Consider the following 18,965-nt stretch of genomic DNA (forward strand, 5'->3'; position numbering starts at 1 on the left):
AAATCCTAGCTAGAGCTAGCCTAGTTATGTTGGGAATTTCCGCCGATTCATTTTGGCGGACGCATGGACTAAAAGTAGGATGAAATTCGTTAGTTTTTTCTTCTATAATTCTGGTTGATTTTATAATTCTATAACGTTTATTAATCCCCACCAATTACTACATTATTATTGTTGTTGTTAGAACATTGCCTTATCAATCGTAGGCTAATACTGATTCTCCCACATAGGCCTACCATGAATCAATAAGGCTAATTATGGAATTGTCTGAGAAATACAAGGTACTGAATGAGAAATGGTTGAAATGCGTGAGTCTCACGGTAAATGCGTGAGACTTGAGAGCCCTACATGTGTATGTGTCATTGTATTCATTGTGATTGCAATCTCATTTGTGTAATATATTATAAATGTTGTATTTTTGTATACATAGGCCTAACTAACTTCATTAAAAAGCCAGCTTTGACGGCCATGTTTAGCGTGTCAGCTTATTATTAGCAAATTAAGGGCTTGAGTAGTAACACTGCTGCAAGGAGACATTTGGCCATGTAGGAACTAAGGAAGAAGTGACCCATTTTCAGAGGAATGTGAATACAAGTGGACAAAAAGCATAATTTTATATTACAGCTCCATCCAGTGGTGAGTTGAATATGACAATAAATCTCAAACAATTATTTTATTACGATAACAATTATTTATTATTATTATCAAACGATTATTTATTATGATTTTAACAAGCCACAAAATTATTTTATTATGAAGAAACATCACATTTACATGCATAGCAGAACCGTATTCTTAATATTGCATACACATATTATCATTGGATATGAACAGTTGTATAGACGTCTTATAGACACCTTTTAAAATGGGTCTGGTTCTAGTGGGGTGACATGGGTCTGGGTTGGTCTTAATGGCGTGGAGTTCCACTGTGCTCAAATTGTAATTTTGTTCCGGTCTTGGTCTAAAAGCCCTTAAGGCTTCCAGATCCTTCTCGATAAGGGTCTCAATTGTATTAGTCACCCTTCTTGGCACCCAGCTAGAAGGGTCCGTGAAGGGTGTATGAACATATTCATTTTCACAATTAAAATGGTCTAATAGTTTCAGTCTCCTGTGATACACATGGAGGTCCCTGCGCAATTCCCCGCGGTCTGGCTGTCTGGGAGTAGGAATGAAGGTAAGTCCTAGTTCTAACACCTTTTTCTCGACCTCATTCAGTCTATAACACCTTGAGAGGTTCATGATGTTAGATGTTGGAGCTGTATTATCACACTCATCTCCATCTAGTTTAAAAATTCAAGCCACAGTTTAAAAATTCTATCAGCAGTTTCCGGTGTCCAGTGGACTGGGTCCTTTGGCATCACACAGAAATGGCGCGTCTCCAAGACAAGTAAGTATTCACAATGTTTGACAATGTCCTCATTGAATCTCCTCAATAGACTCTGTTGGTTCTTTTTAAGCCTATCCGAGAAGTGGATCTGCGCTACATAGATGGTAGCATGTGGAAATACTGTGTCACACACTGCTAGAAGTCGCCGCATCTGTTTTAGTAACGTGTGAGGTACATTTTCATTCAGACAGTTCACCAGGCCCACAGAGAGGATCACCTTTTCCACTTGTGTTTGAGGAATTAGCTTTGCTATTACTCCCCTTAGGTGATCACAAGAGGCTCCAGGGAAGCTGTCTATCTGAATGTTGTTATCCTCAAAGGTAGGTATTCTTGCGAGATTAGAATCTCCTAAAAACAGTATTGGCTTTGTGACTTCTAAATTCCACTCAAAGATTTTTCTTCCGGTACCCGGATGTTTTACAGGTTCCCTAAGAGAGGCGTTGCCCGATGGCAGCTGGCGACGAGGACTAAGGTAAGTGGGCCTGGGGGGGGTGTGGGGGGGGGGGACAAAATTACAATTTGAGCACAGTGGAACTCCACGCCATTAAGACTCTGGCAGAAAACCCAGCTCTGGTAATTAAACCGGCAGATAAGGGATCACAAATTGTGATTATGGACAGGACCCAGTACCTGTTGGAAGCAGAGAGACAATTGGCCAATACAGATCATTATACACCATTACTACATTCAATGCAGCCCGAGACACAAATTATGATTCTTGGGTGAAATGCTTCGGGCTGACATAATAACATTAAAACAAATGACTTACCTGTTGGGACCGGATGTTCCCAGACCAAGAGTCTTCTACCTGCTTCCAAAGATACACAAGGCCCTGGATAAGTGGACTGTCCCTGGCCGGGTTCCCTGCGGCCGACCGATAGTGAGCGACTGTGGCTCAGAGTCGTCCAACATGGCTGAGTACTTGGACTTTCACATTAACCCGCTTTCACACAAACATGCCTCCTATATTAAGGATACGTATGACTTTGTGGAGAAGGTTGGGTTAATTTCAGTTTTCTATAGACATTAACTCTTTATACACAAACATAGATACGACTTTGGGCCTACAGGCAATTAGAGCTGCTTTTAATAAATTTCCTGTTGCAGGAAGACCTGATACATACATTTTAGAACTTTTAAAGATGAGCCTTGACCGGAATGACTTTGAATTTAATAACAAGCACTATCTCCATGGTCTCCATGATCCATGGTACAGCGATGGGCAAACAATTCGCCCCAGCATATGCAAACTTGTATATGTGTGAAGAATCTGCATTTGTGAAATGTCGCCATTTACATTTTACATTTAGTCATTTAGCAGACGCTCTTATCCAGAGCGACTTACAGTAAGTACAGGGACATTCCCCCGAGGCAAGTAGGGTGAAGTGTCTTGCCCAAGGACACAGCGTCAGTTGGCATGACCGGGAATCGAACTGGCAACCTTCGGATTACTAGCCCGATTCCCTCACCGCTCAGCCACCTGACTCCCTGTCTGACTGTATTTTAGGTACCTTGACGACATCTTTGGTATCTGGGAGGGAGATATGAATAGCTTTAAAGCATTCTTAGAGGTTTTAAACACACATCATCCGGCCATTACAATAACACACAACGTCCAGAGAGAAACACTAGAATTTTTAGACACACGGGATTTCGAAATATAAGCCTTTGCCTTTTAAATATGTATTGTTTATTTAATTTCTTGACATTGTTAAATCAAACAATTATTGATTGAAATAACTATATTTTTCATTCAATTATTATTTCAAATATTTATTATATGCCATATTTGATTAACCTTTTTTGGTGAGGAGAAAAAAAATCAAACCCGGTTCAAACTCTAAAATAATCAAATAAATGATTGATATGATAAATCCTTAGCATGATTGAGTTTTCTAAAAGGTGATCTATAAGAGTATCACTCTGACCTAAACAATAGCGAATGGGAAATATTCTGAAAACATCTCAATGTGCAAATATATCACGTGCATGCCATACAGTAAGACTGCACCTTTATATAGCTTGATTCTGCATTTGAATATTCAAATGCAGAGTAGAAATATCAACAACAATTCTAGTAATACAATAACATAAGTGACACATTTACTGAAAACAATTTGATTGTTAATGTTTGGTCTCACTGGACTCCAGAGGGTTACAAGACACACATCCCTACTTTCCTGTCCTCATCGACAGGAAGTATAATTCCAGAGTATCCTCCTTGTGGTCTAATACTAAGGAACCTTTATGTCGATAGTGTAGTTCATATTCTAATATCAAATGTGTAAAATACACTGCAAATTATTTTTCAATTGCTTGTGAAAATATGCAAGCAAGCACTACTTAATGTTAGTTTTGGCTGTAAAAACATCTCTGTGCCTAGATTTTGAAAATATAAAAAAAGGGCTTACACTACTGTACATTTATTAGAAACCACACTGGGAAAATATCATTCTTGTCATCAAAAAAACTCAAGTACGTCCTAGAACTCTTATTTACCATAGAAGGACAACCTACACAAAGCAAACAAAAAAGAGCTACAGCATAATCTTTGACATTTTCCATTAATCTAAATCAAAAAACAAATTATCCCTGAGCAAGGAACATCTAAAAAGGTATTCATTAATAAGATCCATCTGAATAATTCAGGTTGACATGAGTTGTAGGATCTACAGTTGCTAACTAAACTCGTCTTAGTTCTGTTCCAGTATGCTAACATCTCAGATCTGCCCAAACCATGGGCTGTGAACTCTGATTTGAACAGTACAAAGTCTGTTTGGTCTGTACAATGTACAGACCAAACAAGCTTCTGATCATTTCAATTGGAGTGCATACTTAATTACGAACTGATTCATATCTCATGGATATGAATGTGTACTCTAATGTTAGTTAAAGTTAGTTAGTTAAAGTTAGTTAAACAGTTATCTTAAATCGCTGCATGTGCATTACACATTAGTCTAACCAGCAAAGTAACCGAACAGTGAAGTATACGAGGCTGAGCAGCCCCGTTGTTAACACAGACTCAGGCTGGATGGTAAGCTGTTGCTGTGGCAACACATCTGCAGTAGTTTGCAGTTGTGAAGGTGCGTTCTATTCCCAGATTCCCTCTGCAGTGTGTCTGTACATCTACCACTGTGATCACTCGTAGGTTTGCTACACTCGAATGCACATTTCATCGAAATAGGAAATTGTTTTGTATTATTTTGTATTCAGATTAACGTGTGTAACTGTGTGGTTGCGTGTGTTGTTGTGTGTGGGGCCTTACAGCTCTCCAGCTGCAGGGTGCATGTCTGCTTATCCATGGGGTATTTGGTCAGGTCCATACTGCAAGCCAATGAAGCCAAAGCCAAGCCAAAAGAATCCGATGTAACAGCTGCCAAGTTGGTCTCAGCTTATCCTGAAACCCTTGACCCGAGGCAAATCCTGCCTAGATGCACAGACCGTCTACACATAATTTTAGCTGTCGGCCCTCACTTAAACTCTGCATCTTCCTCCTCTCATTATTACCCTGCCTCTCTTACCCCAACCCTCCTACCCTTCTTACACTAACATACTCTACAATTCAATTGATTCTTTGAACATTATACCTCAATGCATAAAGCACGGTTCCATTTGGAAATATGCTAATTAGTCTGTTCTCCACAGTGATGTCGTGGAGGAACGACTTCTTGGAATCAACAATGAAGGTGTCAGGAACCCACATCAGCTCCGTCCAATCTCAGACTTTTGTTTCCATCAAAGCAAAGCCGCTCATCAGTCCAGCGCTGATGCAGGAATATGGTTGCCGTGTAGTCCTACCATCTTATTTTATCATCTATTTACTGATTATGAAACTGCACTGAATCTGACAAGACAGCATCAACCATAGTGTTGCCAAGGACACATCATCATCAAGCCAGTCATGCCTGAAGATGTGGTACTATTACAGGCTATGGGCTGCAGGTATGATCCTATTACAGGCTATGGGCTGCAGGTATGATCCTATTACAGGCTATGGGCTGCAGGTATGATCCTATATCCTGATGTTAGCTTCCTCCAGGAACACAATGACTCTTACTGAGGGACTTGTTGCTCTTGTTGGTTAGTTGTAACTGATTTAACTTCTGTACTCGCTGTGAATTATATTATATTATTGTTGCTTGCTTTTTCTACAGGTACACTTTTGAGGTTCATGTTGTTTAATTTGTAACTTGTTTAACTACATGCTCTTATGGTTCTCCCCATTGGCACTTATTTGCTTTTCACAATGTATGCTTCATGTTTGGTTACTCGCAATGTTTTGGGGCTATCTTGTTATGATCAGTGACCTATGCTCTTTTGTAAGCTCTCTCTTGGAAGTCGCTTTGGATAAAAGCGTCTGCTAAATGAATAAATGTAATGTAATGTAAATGTATAAGAGGCTATGTGCTGCAGGTATGATCCTATTAGAGGCTATGGGTTGCAGGTATGATCCTACTAGAGGCTATGGGCTGCAGCAGGTATGATCCTATTAGAGGCTATGGGCTGCAGCAGGTATGATCCTATTAGAGGCTATGGGCTGCAGCAGGTATGATCCTATTAGAGGCGATGGGCTGCAGGTATGATAGGGTTAGGGTTAGTGCTGTATACGCACAGGTGATAGGGCCTTTGTAGTTGCTGGTCCTCAGCTGTGGAATCAGCTTCCCCTTTCTATCAGGCAAGCGTCTTCATTGTCTGTTTTTAAATCCAAACTTAAAATCCACTTATATGCACTAGCGTGTCCCACTAACTCTTGAGTTGTGATGTTACTTATTTTACTGTTTGTATTTTGTTTTTACTATGTATTTTATGGTGTCATTTTTGTGCTTTTGTTCGGCACCTCGGTCAGCCTTGCTGTGTTAGTGTGCTTTATAATTAAAATGTACTTACTTACTATACCTACTGAGCTTTACCAATCCCCTGATTTTATACCAAGGAAAATAAATCAAAGGGTTGGTGTTGGAATGCATTGACTTTATTCTGATGTCTGTTCTCTATGAGACAGTTTACATCACTGTTCCCACTAAAGGATCAAAGTTTGACTTCTGAGAGAGCAAGTTCCCAACCTGCTGGCTGTTTGGAAAATAACACAATCCCCCAAAAATTGAAATGAGACATTTTACAGCAGGTAGAATCAATGTCATATCAGTAGCAATTAAACAAATACCATACAATTAATCTAACTTAAAATGGGAATATAATTCCCGAATGATGAATTTTCTATAAGGAACACATTAGTTATCGTAAAATAACCGGTTTGAATGAGACTTTCTTCCAACAAAAACTGACAGTAATTTAGATTGTGCTCATATATAGACATTTCGGCATGTAAAAATAAAGAAAGAAATGTTCCGTTTTCTCTCTTATGATATTTACTACCTCATCATCTCTGAAGATGCGCTGGATCCACACATCGTCCTCAGCAAACACCACAAAGTCGCACCACTGCAGCCCAGTGAGCAGCAGCTGGGCCTGCAGCTGCCAGAAGTAGGAGTGGTTCTGCTTCAGCTGCAGTGCTCCACCTCGTACGCTGAGGAAGGGGCAGCTGACGTAGCTCCTGGTCTTGGGAAAGATGATCTCCAGCAGGCCGAAGGGCGGGCTCTCCGTGGGATCGAAGCTGAGTCCGTACGGAGAGCACCCCAGCCAGGGGGCGTCTGGGTGGGTGATGAACCCACACGGTGAGTAGTTGACGTTAATAGCCCGACAGTACTCCCACACGGCTGCAGATTCCACCCCCCGAACCCTTTTCACCGAGCGAGGGGTGCCCTTCCATACTCTCTCTGCAAGCTGCTCTGCTTTGCTCTGCTCTCTGATATGACAAATTTCCCAGAAGTGGGAGGTGAGCCGGGGCCGTCTCAGCTGGTCTCTCTCTATCGAGACACTCTTGTCTCTGGTCGCCTTCTCAATTCTGTGAGCCATATCCCACGAGGTCTCTATTGACTTCAGATACTGCAGTTCCTGTTCACTGAACACAAACATGCAGCTTGATGGCTCTAGTCTGTAGTCCCCCAGAGGCAGGGGAGGCCGGGGAGGTGTGTCAGTGTGGGGGCTGGTGTGGCTGCTGTTTGGCAAAGGCATCTGGTATGACAGGGGGCTTCCTACAGGGACTTTACCAAAAGCAGTGTCCACCAATGGGATCTCGCAGCTGATGTCCATTGATGGAACCAATGGCGCCAGGCCTTTGGCAAACTCCTTGTAGACTGTTGAGTTCAGCGATTCTGGCGGATCGTCTTGGGGTCCTCTGTAGAGCATATTCCTATGTACATAGTGGATACCATCTGTAGAGCATATTTCTATGTACATAGTGGATATCATCTGAATAGCATATTCCTATGTACATAGTGGATATCATCACTGCCATTAATGCTGTTGTAAATACCATATCATAAAAGCTATTTGATTACTGATATTGTATATCCAGTTACTATGATTTGACAGGCAAACTGAGCACTCAATCATGAGGCCTATATTTTTTGGCCTACTTCCTTTAGGCAATTTATGCGATTAGAGCTATATTGTCCTTACTTGACAAAGTCAGCCATGGTTCTCTGTTTAGGTTTCTCCATCTGTTCCACAGGGTCTGGCTCCACATCCTCAATCTGTCCTACAGGGTCTGGTTCCACATCCTCCATCTGTTCCACAGGGTCTGGCTCCACATCCTATAACAATAACACAAAAGCAATAGGGGTGTGGTGTGACAATGCACAATACTGGGTCCACGAGAACTAGACAACATTTTACAGTACGACTAAATAATATATGACTGGAAAAATTGCCTTATATTTGACAGGTTTCTTTTCATTTATTTTGAACTGACAGAGTGCACATTACAGTTGGTTAGGGTTCTAGGTTCTACCTAGTGGCATTTAGTCCCCCTGAGGTAGTTGGTACAGTACACCCTGCCCATTAAGCACTAAGCAATAAACATAATACACTCTTGCATAGGTCATGTTTTTTTTGTATATTATTCAATAGTCTAGTACTCGCAGTGCAGTGGAGCAGGCCTTTAACAGTGTTGAAACACATCTTACACTGAATGATTCCTCTAGAGTTGCTGCAATAGAATGCCCAAGGTCAGGTGTTGGTTCTGATGCTCTACTGGTTTCCGCTTCAGGTTCGGTTTTAATATCGTCTCGTGTGGTCCATATTTCCTCCTGCTCTACTTTCACCTCGATGATCTGTGACAGCTCTTGGTGCCGACTGGGGTCGTCATCACAGGCAGCAGACATCAGGCACGGGAGACGGTCTAGTCAAGGGACAAGAAGTGGAACCAGTTACTGATTGGTAACCTTACTTATACCTTAGAAGTTATTAACTGCAACTAAAGTGGTGACACTAGCTTGGGGTGAGTCAAACCTATGGAGTCAGTTTTCCATCAGAATTTAATAAACGCCTTTCAATTAGTGTTCTTACCTACCGAAAAAAACGTTGCCGAAAACTAAATTCCGTACTTCAAAACATCAACCATACAAGCGATGGATAACTGTAGATTCGCCAGTTCGAAAGCCAAGCTTTGGATACCGCTACTTGTGAACATCGTAAATTATCTGAAATGTTATTCGTCTTTGTCAAATGATGATATACGAAAGACAGTACTGTAGTGTAGTATGGAAGTGCACGCTTGATTAGCTTGAACACAACGTCAACCTACAAATAGTTAGGCTAGCAAGCTATTTGAGCCATCCCTTCGTAAATCCAAGCAAACCAAGCGTGTCCTTCGATATCTAGCTACGAACACAAATTGAGAGCTGTGTGTTTCGTTTATTTTGATTATGAATCTACCTTTACACAAACCTGCTCTGTGTAACTTAATCTCTGGGTTGAAAACCAAGTCCAACAGCCTCTGTAGACGTGCGTTATCCTCCTTAGTTCGGTCCATCTCTTCCTGGTATTCAGTTATTGTGTTCTCCACCGCTCCCAATATTTCAATAGCTGCAACAGTTAATCGGTCGGTGAGAAAAGCTTGAAACAACTGTAGTTTGGACATTTTGCTGAACATGGATGCGATCCTTGGGTGACAAACTTTTCAACGCTTCACGCAGCAGCAGAATGTTGCCGGGGTCTTCTTCTGGTTGGCGGATCGCATACAGCTGTAAGGTGCATACACCGCCACCTACTGTGCTGGAGTGTCAGGCCAGTCACAGCGTTGGACATAATTGTTTAAAGTTTTTATTGTCAGGTGCACAGAGCAACACAAGGTCAGACTAGGCATTGACATTCTTTGGACAAGACAACGCAAGCAACCTGGCATAACATATAAGTACTAAGAACATATATTAAATCTATGATAAGCTAAAATAGAATATAAATAAAATAATAATAAACCTCCTAAATATACAAAATAGTATGCAATATACAATACAATATACTAGACCTCTAATACACATAATGACCTATACCAAGCCTGCTAACTTTAGTCTGTGAGTGAGAGAGGACATTTTCACAACTGAAATGAATAAAAAATTAACTCAAGACAACTGTGGGTCAGAAGACTCAAACACATGTTTAATTCAACAATTTATTCCCATCAGATGTGCAATCATGTTCAATTACTGGAATGCTAAATTTAAAATACATTTATCTTTTGTATTGCATGTATCCTTAAATGACATCATTTGCTACTGATCTATGATAGTATCATCAGTAACATCACTGTAGCAATGGAAGCATGTGGTAAAAGCATGCTATCAAATCATTCTCTCTAAATTCTATTTGCAGGACATCAATGTTGTCAGTGCCTTTTAAATGAACAGTTTACCAGTATAATATATAAACTGTACATTCAGTTAACTCTCCTATTAACACCTATTATCTTTGGGTCACAATAACATTGGGTCCAATTTCTCATTACTCAACTACACCTGACAATAGAAGGGTTTTAAGGGAAGATGAATAATAACAATAATTTCCATCACAATTACTTCAGTATCCTCTACCTTAGTGAATGCTATCACATTTCTGTCAGACATCATTACTCTAATTTGGCGTTTTTCTGTAGAGCAGTGATTCTGTTTCTCACATAATTCTTGACAATCACCCATGTCCTGTTCTGAAGAACATCTGGCTCTTCTTTAATGCACTGGAGACAGTCTTTCTTACCAGGCAGTTTGTGTCTGGTGATGAACCTCATCATGTGTCTCTCGATGGCTGTTACCTCATTCACCTCCCATTTTTTCTTGAACCATCTGGGTGAACCTATGAGATACATGAGATGATGACTGGAATGGATGTAAAATAGCACTATGAAGCTTCCAGGTGATGTGAAAATGTAATAACCACGTACAGTGTTGTACTTTTACATAACAATTTTAAAGTTGAGTATATAATGGATAACAAGGTACCTTTATCCTCTTTTGTGGATGCAGTCAAGCATGCAGTGATAGATGGTCCAGCGGCTTCACTGATCTCTGAGACGTTTAGTCTAGCAGCAGCCTGAGATTGTTTTCTACCTTTTTTTCTTCCATTCCAGGATTTTTTGGGTTGACAGTTTGCATCATCATTGTTTTTGAGTTGGCAGTGCCTCACATGTTTCCACAAGAACTTCTTGGAATAAAGGCCTCTGCAATAAACACAGTGAATGAAATCTTTGGCTTCCATGCTCCGCCTTGGTCGTTGACAGACTATCATTTGTCCAGACCCTTTTCTGCAAACATCTGTATTATGGGCAAAGTTGCCTCGTTTTCTGAGATAGTTCAAATGGAGTCTTCTTTCCTTGGAATTCTTTGGAAATTGAATTGCCTTTGCCACCTCTGACTCGTTACAATGCACATGTTCAAGGTGTCTAGATATTTTAGAATATGGCCTACAGCAGTACAGGCAGTACTGTTTTTTACTGTATATTGGGCCGCCTCTTCCCTGTGACATCGGCAGAACATGGATGGAGGTCTTCTTGTCCACTGCAGTGAGTGACCCATGTTTTTTCCTAGATTGTAGGGCACTGGGGTATGAAGGCTCAATTGTGTTAGATTGGTCCACATCACTGCATTCTAAATGGCTGGAGACATCCTCAGATGCCTTTCTTGAATACTGAATGTGAAGAAAGAAAAATATAAAAAACATTTAGAGGTAGATATAGATTTGTGCCTACACACCCTACACTGAACATGACATAAATAATACATGTCATAAAACTACTTTGACTTTTTACTTGGGTGCAGATATGTAGGGCTAAAGTTACGGTACGAATGCAAATTAAAATCACACTGTAACAAAAAAACGAATTGCTTACTGCAGAGGGGAACAGTAACTGACTGCTTGGATCTGGTATTCTGTCATCTTCCTCTGGTTCATGTGGTATCTGCCCCATAGCCTGACTGAAGGGAGAGGCCCAGAAAGTCGCCTCCTGTTCAATTGTCTGCATTTGGTATTGTGTAAGTTGAGGTTCATCTTCAAAATTGAACATTTCTGGATTGCTATGAACCAGTAAGAGTTCAGTTTCTTCAGACTTGAATTGCTGTAGCAGCTGCTCCTGGCTGCACTTCTGCTCCTGTTTAACGTGCATGTGATCAGCCTGCTCCTTATTCATGCTGCAGTCCTCCTCATCAGGCTCGTCACAGTCCTCCTCACCAGCACCAGGCTGGTCACCAGCAGAACCCCACTCTGCAGAAACCCCAGGACACTGCTGAGCGTCTGAAAACACAACACTGCGTGTTTAGTTGGTTTTATTTTCGTATAAACACAGACACGTTTATTAACACAGCAAAACACTTAAAATATTAACTCTGAGGCTTCCAACCTGAGACCTTCGAGATTCTAGCTACTAGCCCAACGCTCTATGCTAGCCAAATGTATCACTAAATTCAAGCAGCGTTCAGTACATGCATCGCTTAACAACAAACGTGTCAGTGATAACGAGCTAGTGGGTCACAATTAAACATCAGTTTAATTATTGTGTGCAAAATGACTTTACAAAAACTGGGCGCTGAGAAAAGTACCTGTTCTCTGTAATTTAATCTCAGGTTTCAACACCGCGTCCAACAGTCTCTGGAGACGCGCGTTGTCCTCCTTTGTACGTTCCACCTCCTCTTGGAATTCAGTTATCGTTTTTTCCACTGCCTCATATATTTCCAAAACTGCGATCGCTAATCGTTCGTTAACCAAGGCTTTAAGTAACTGTGTTTTTGACATTTTGAAATCGCACTCCAACACTATTGCAAATGTTGTGTCACTACAAATTCACAAATAACAAGCCTTTTCAACAAGACAGGAAAGTTGGCTACTTCCGGGGAACGTTTTTTCAAAATAAAGGTGGCAATGTACCATGACAATGGTGTACAACGCTATTGATCATCTTTGGTTGTGTATATAATATTTGTTCTCCACTCCAGGGTATTTTAAATGGCCCACTTCCAAAATAGTGGCACAGTAAAAGGTGACCAAACAGTTATTGAAGTAGAACATTTGAGAAAAGAACGCACTTTACTGATTATGTGAGCCAGCACATTCCAAGATCTCCTAGTGCAGAGGAGACTAAAATATTACCAGTAGTGGCTCATCAGAGGAGGCAAGGGAGGGTGAGCCTCCTTAAAAACTACTCAGAAATGAACGAAAAGATAAAGCAATTAAATTGACTTTTTCCACCCACAAGCATTTTCTAATCATGTCCCTGCCTAAGCTAAAAAGGTGATGAGTAGCTCTAATGAGGGGCATATCAGAACCAGAATCAGAATACAGTTTAATAGCCAAGTAGTTTACACAACAAGGAATTTAATTTGGTGGCTCGGTGCATACAGTAAACATATAGGAACTCTAAAAGTGTGTGCAGAGCAAAATGAAAAAGTAAGATATTTACAACAAAATACAAAAAAAAAAAACTGTACAGTATGAAATAAAATATAATACAAAGTAACGAGAGTGCAGTAGGCTGTGAGTCAGAGTAGCGTTAATGCAATGCTCAGTGTTTATGCAACACTCATTGTTTATAAGTGAGTTAGTGTCAGTTGGGGGTCCTGGGCCTTGTTGATGAGGCCAGCTGCAGACGGAAAGAAACTGTTCTTGTGGCTTGTGAGGTCTTGGTCCTGATGGACCACAGCCTCTTGCCAAAGGGGAGTGGCTGGAACCAGTAGAACTGTATGTCCAGCAACTCCCCTGTGCCCCACTGTATGCAGCTGGTGCCCCTTTTTTGTTGCCCCTGCCCCTCGGATAGCCTGAGTCCGCCACTGCACTGCCACTACCTTTATAAAACCGGTGTGGTCTGGCATCAGAGGTTTCAAAACCGGGTTTCAAAAATGGAATGAGACATATCTACAGATGACCCAGCAGTGGCGGGCCGTCAGGGCCTGCAAGGCCTTCTCTGCTGGCCTGAACATACTCAAAACATATGTAGTACGCAAATTATCAAAAAAAATTGCGGTTATTTACATTTACCTTTATTCATTTAGCAGACGCTTTTATGCAAAGCGACTTCCAAGAGAGAGCTTTACAAAAGTGCATCGGTCACTGATCATCATTGCGGGTAGCCAAAACATGAAGCATACATTGTGAAAAACCAAAATAAGTGCCAAAGGCCAGAACCACAAGAGCATGTAGTTAAACAAGGACCACCAGACGGTTGTCAGAAGAGGACCATAGGTGGCGGGTGGGGGTGTAAGGCTGGAGGAGAGACTTTATGTAGTCGGGTGCAGTCCCGTTCACCGCTCGGAAGGTCAGTACCAGGGTCTTGAATCTGATACCGGCCATGATGGGATCTGATACCGGCCTGCGTTCTGAATCCTCTGCAGAGGGCGGGTTGCGCATGCTGGGAGACCGGCGAGCAGCGAGTTGCAGTAGTCCAACTTGGAGAGGACAAGTGCCTGGACTAGCAGCTGGGTGGAATGCTCAGACAAGTATCTCCTGATCATCCGGATGTTGTAGAGGGTGAATCTACATGACCAGGAGACTGCAGCGATGTGGGCTGTGAGGGAGAGCTCGTCATCCATGGTAACCCCGAGGTTCCTGGCAGAGGATGAAGGGGTCACCGTCGCAGATACCAGGGTAATTGAGAGATCGTGGGAGATGGAGGGTTTGGCTGGGATGATGAGGAGTTCTGTTTTGGCGAGGTTCAGCTGGAGGTGGTGCTTGGTCATCCAGGCGGAGATGTCTGTGAGGCAGGCCTCGATCATGGCTGAGGTCCCCGGATCAGTCGGGGGGGAACGACAGGTACAGCTGGGTGTTGTCAGCATAGCAGTGTTAGGAGAAGCCATGGGAGGTGGTGATCGGTCCAAGTGAGGTGGTATATTTATTTACTTAAGTCCACCACCTATTTGCACATGCCATTTGCAGTATGCTGCCCGTTTTCATATCTTTTTGTATCATTTTATATTTATTATGGCTGGGAATCTATATATATTTTTTGTTACTAATTAATCACACAATATGCTGTGATTAATCACAATTAATCGCATTTTCCCAGAGCTCGTTATCATCATATAAAACACTGAATTAAATCAATTAACAAGTATATTTTAAATAGAACATTTTATGACATCTCGTGAACTGTAAACAATCTCTCCTTGGAACTACAGAATAGTCATTCCCATCAAATATATGCAGCAACTTTATAAACAAAGTGTTTAAGTGCATGTTGAATATTTAAAGTTTAAACCCTGAAGGTTATCAAAAATACTGAACAGGGCTCTACGCAATTTTCTTTTTTGCTGGAGCACATGTGCCCCCAAGTGAAAAAATGTAGGGGCACAGTCAAGAGAGACACGCCATAAATGGCATCATGTCTCCCTCAGGCCATGCTGGTCATCATGGTTAGGGGCATTTTGGGGAAGTGGAAACAGGCAAGCCAACAACAAAACATTTTGTCGTTTTTAAGAACATGTTTACAACATGTATTTATTTTTTGCTGTGTATATTAAACACATTTACCAAAAACAACAGGCCATGGGTTATTTCTTCTCCCCCAGTTCCATGTCAGCCGTGGAAATAGCCAGCATCATTAAGGATGCCATTGGGAACCTAAAACATATAGGGCTGACAGTATGTACTGCACAGACTTTTAAACAGCAACATTAACAATGTACAATTACACTCAAACCGTGTATTGACACAGTGTATTAACCTATTTCCAAGGTGCAGGCAGTAATATGTGACCAGGCACCGACTAACATCAAAGCTTTGCACCTACTTGGGGCCACCCTGGACCCTCTGGGTGGCGAGGATTCCCACTGCATTCTGGTGAGGGTTCAGAGGGTTCCTGTGGTGTTCGATGTCCCTCACCTAGTGAAGTCCATCAGGAAGAACTTCTTTAAGTATGGCCTAAAGGTAAGCACAGTAAACACAGCAAATACATTTGTAATGATTTGTCTATGAAATGATTTCATGAAGATGAATTGCATGATTAAGAAACATTATCACAATGATTCTCATACCAGCTTACATTTATTTACATCCTTAGATCCAAGGCAAAGATGTTCTTTGGTGCCATATCGTGAACTTCTATGAGCTTGACAAGCTCCAACTGTTCGTATGGCGCCGAAACTCACTGAGGCACATATCTTTGCCTGCATTTTCGAAAATGCGTGTTAGTTTGGCAACACAGGTCTTTAGCCACACTGTTTCTGCAGGTACATTTCATGTGCATTATTCATCTTTACAATGAATAGTAGCAGAATGTGAAGATTCTAATGTAATATTGACCTCCTATTAAGTTCTCACATCTGTTGTGACCCAGGCATTTCAGCAATGGTGTCATTGAAGAGGCTGCCAGCAGAGGCAAATGACACTGCAGAGTTGATTGCCAAAATAAACCGCCTTTTTGATGTCCTGAACTCTAGGTAATTCTAAAACAAAAAACAATTTAACTTCACAAAACATACAACCTACCTACTAACTTCGACCTAACTACGACCTACCTAAATATCTACAATTACCCTACTTGCAGTCAGTCTCTGGGCTTACCATGAATTAACAAAGCTGGTGGCACATCACTCATCACGATGTTCCGTTCTGTTCTACAGATGTCCAGGTGCTGAAGTCGGCTGAGATGATGGAATTACGCAAAAAGAACAGGTACGCCACCAATTGAATGGCAGACAGGATTGCTCAGAAAGGCTGCCTATACTGGATCCAGCACATGCAGAAGATGTACGGGCTTGTGTCCAAACTCTGTGAATAACCCTAGATCTCTGTGTGTGTGTCTGGCCATGTTTCCCTGATTGTGTGTTTCAGCCAGTATGAGGCCAAGCTGTCAACCCTGCGAGCACAGAACCACAACCTGCGGGTGGGTCACAGCTCAGAACCGTGTCCTGCTCACACAGCTGCCAGGGAGCACACTGTAGCCCCCTGAGTAGAATATTACAGATGTACACCTTCCCAGACAGTTTTAAAAAGATGGCCACTCTCCTGTGAACTTTTGTGTGGATTCTTTTTCTCTTATACCCTTGTGTGGTGTTATACCCAGGATGTGGTGCGTACCCTGGAGGAGACGGTGGCTCGGCAGGCAGATGAGCTCCATACTGGGGAGATGGAACGCAGGAAGCTCCACAATTCCATCCAGGAGCTAAAAGCAAGCCTACCCTGCTACACCTTCGAAGCTACATAACCCCTGGATCACGATGACTGGATCTGAAAAGAACATTCGATCTTTCTCATACTAAGCATGTCTGCCTCTCCACTCTCTGGTCTGCGCAGGGGAACATCCGGGTATTCTGCAGAGTGCGCCCACCGTCTACTGGAGGTCAAATGGACCGACCCGTCAATGACAACAGGTCCATTACTTTGAGCAAACATCAACAGGTGAGAACCAGTACTTTTCTGACACTGTGAAACCTGCTCACTCATTTTTTTCCATGACCATTTTTCGTTAATGATAGTCATGGAAGATGATGTCATTCTGCCCCCTATCCCCCCTGCTATCCTCCCACACAGGCTGTGATGGTAAAACACAGACGTACCATTTTCGCTTTGATCGGGTGTTTGGACCCTCCTCCAGCCAGAAGGAGGTGTTTGAGGACATCAACCTGCTGGTCAAATCCGCCCTGGACGGATACAACGTCTGCTGCTTTGCCTATGGCCAGAACGGCAGCGGCAAGACCTACACCATGGAGGGGGGTGAGACGGAGACCAGCAGGGGTGTGATCCCCAGGGCTGTCCAGCAAATATTTACTGCTGCCAAGAGTCTCCGCCAGCAGGGCTGGGAGGTTGGTTGGTTTCTCAGATGAATATAAACAATTAGGTCATTTTCAGAGCCATACAGATCTCACTGTAAAATAGAGGTAACGGATACCAAAAATTGTTTCTCCTAGTACACTTTTACGGCCAGCTTTGTGGAGGTCTATAATGAGACCCTGCGGGATCTAGTGTACACGGGCAAGCCCAACAAGAGGCCTGAGCATGAGATCCACAAGGTGACCACAAACAAGGTCACTGTGACCAACCTCAGCTACCGCAAGGTCACCACTGAGGTTGAGGTATGCTTTGCCTCTCTTCCCACTCTAAAACACCAGCCTGGATGGTTTTCAGATGTATTTTTTTTGTATTGGTTGTGAACTAATTCAATATTACAGATGTTAACCATCTTTTCTTTTTTCCTCTTCCCTCCTTTCCTACTATCCCTTCTCTCCTCCAGGTGTACAAACTGATTGCGCTGGCAAATCGGAATCGCTCCACTGCTAGGACCCGCATGAATGACCGCTCTTCCTGCTCTCACGCGGTCTTCCAACTGGATATTGAGGGTGGGAACTCTGGGCGAGGTGTAAGTCCAGAGCACACAGTATAACTTCTACACTCTAAAGACCCCAAATTACAACCTATAGATCACAAACTATATATCAAGACATACTCTCAAAAGTGTAGTGATTGTTGATGAGTTGGAGGCTGAGGCTAAACTGTGTCTGAATGCAGCATCTCTGCGTCTGGTGGACCTGGCAGTGGCCGGCCAGGTCATGGCCGGCATGGAGAAGAGCCAGGCAGAGCACCTAAAAAGAGACGACATCCAGAAACTCCTCGCTAATTAATTTAAATAAACGTCACTACAGCTCTGGCCAAGAAGGTGATGTAACAAATGTTCTACGTCTTCAATCAATTTTCAAAGTTTAAAAAACAGCACTGGAACTCTGAATGATCTGGACTACCCAGCCAGCAACATAAGAGGCCCTCCTCCTGGATGCAATCGCCAACAGTCTACAAAGTAAGGGAAATGCAATGTTACATTGCGTATGATAATGTGTTATGTGACTTATGACTGTAGATACGTGTCTTTGTGCTGTGCAGATAACCTTGTCTTCCACAATGTCTGACACCAGTTCTACATCCATTGGTTCTGCAGTTGTAGGTGGAGCAGGGCCAATGAGGTGGTCAGAAGCGTCAGCGGACCTGTTGTTGTTGAGGTCGAGGGAGTCGCCCCATCTGATGAGGTAATCAGAAGTGTGACTCCATCATCCACCTCACAATTAGATGTGACCGAAGAGAGGGCAGGTAGGATGTTTGACACACTGTCCCCTGAGAGCAGCAGAGAGGGCAGGTAGGATGTTTGACACACTGTCCCCTAACCCTAACCCCTGAGAGCAGCAGTGACCTCCCGTGTACTTGTGACCACCTCTGCCCCAGCCCCCCCCCCCCCCCCCCAGACCAAGGAGAAGAGATTCTACCCCCCCCC

General features: G+C 42.5%; 3 protein-coding genes across 3 annotated transcripts; 1 reads left to right on the forward strand and 2 right to left on the reverse strand.

Annotated features, from left to right (window-relative positions):
* Positions 1–6,117: 6,117 nt before the first annotated feature.
* LOC134031778 (uncharacterized) lies at positions 6,118–9,461 on the reverse strand. Its single transcript, XM_062475492.1, has 4 exons — positions 9,176–9,461; positions 8,413–8,627; positions 7,907–8,040; positions 6,118–7,637 (listed from the first exon to the last, which is right to left on the reverse strand). Exons 1-4 carry the CDS (start codon positions 9,378–9,380, stop codon positions 6,677–6,679), a joined length of 1,515 nt encoding a protein of 504 aa, XP_062331476.1. The 5' UTR covers positions 9,381–9,461; the 3' UTR covers positions 6,118–6,676.
* A 398-nt stretch (positions 9,462–9,859) lies between these two features.
* Positions 9,860–12,508, reverse strand: LOC134031725 (uncharacterized). Its single transcript, XM_062475426.1, has 4 exons — positions 12,316–12,508; positions 11,610–12,010; positions 10,723–11,407; positions 9,860–10,576 (listed from the first exon to the last, which is right to left on the reverse strand). The coding sequence occupies exons 1-4, from the start codon at positions 12,506–12,508 to the stop codon at positions 10,353–10,355; spliced, it is 1,503 nt and encodes a 500-aa protein (XP_062331410.1). The 3' UTR covers positions 9,860–10,352.
* Positions 12,509–15,250: 2,742 nt separating this feature from the next.
* On the forward strand, positions 15,251–18,324 carry LOC134031726 (carboxy-terminal kinesin 2-like). Its single transcript, XM_062475427.1, has 12 exons — positions 15,251–15,346; positions 15,440–15,631; positions 15,765–15,829; positions 16,041–16,081; positions 16,327–16,378; positions 16,538–16,589; positions 16,770–16,874; positions 17,000–17,104; positions 17,227–17,508; positions 17,614–17,778; positions 17,937–18,062; positions 18,184–18,324. The coding sequence occupies exons 1-12, from the start codon at positions 15,251–15,253 to the stop codon at positions 18,322–18,324; spliced, it is 1,422 nt and encodes a 473-aa protein (XP_062331411.1).
* The last annotated feature ends 641 nt before the right edge of the window (positions 18,325–18,965 follow it).

This window comes from Osmerus eperlanus, chromosome 12 (genome assembly GCF_963692335.1).
Source record: "Osmerus eperlanus chromosome 12, fOsmEpe2.1, whole genome shotgun sequence".
Classification (NCBI taxonomy): domain Eukaryota; kingdom Metazoa; phylum Chordata; class Actinopteri; order Osmeriformes; family Osmeridae; genus Osmerus; species Osmerus eperlanus.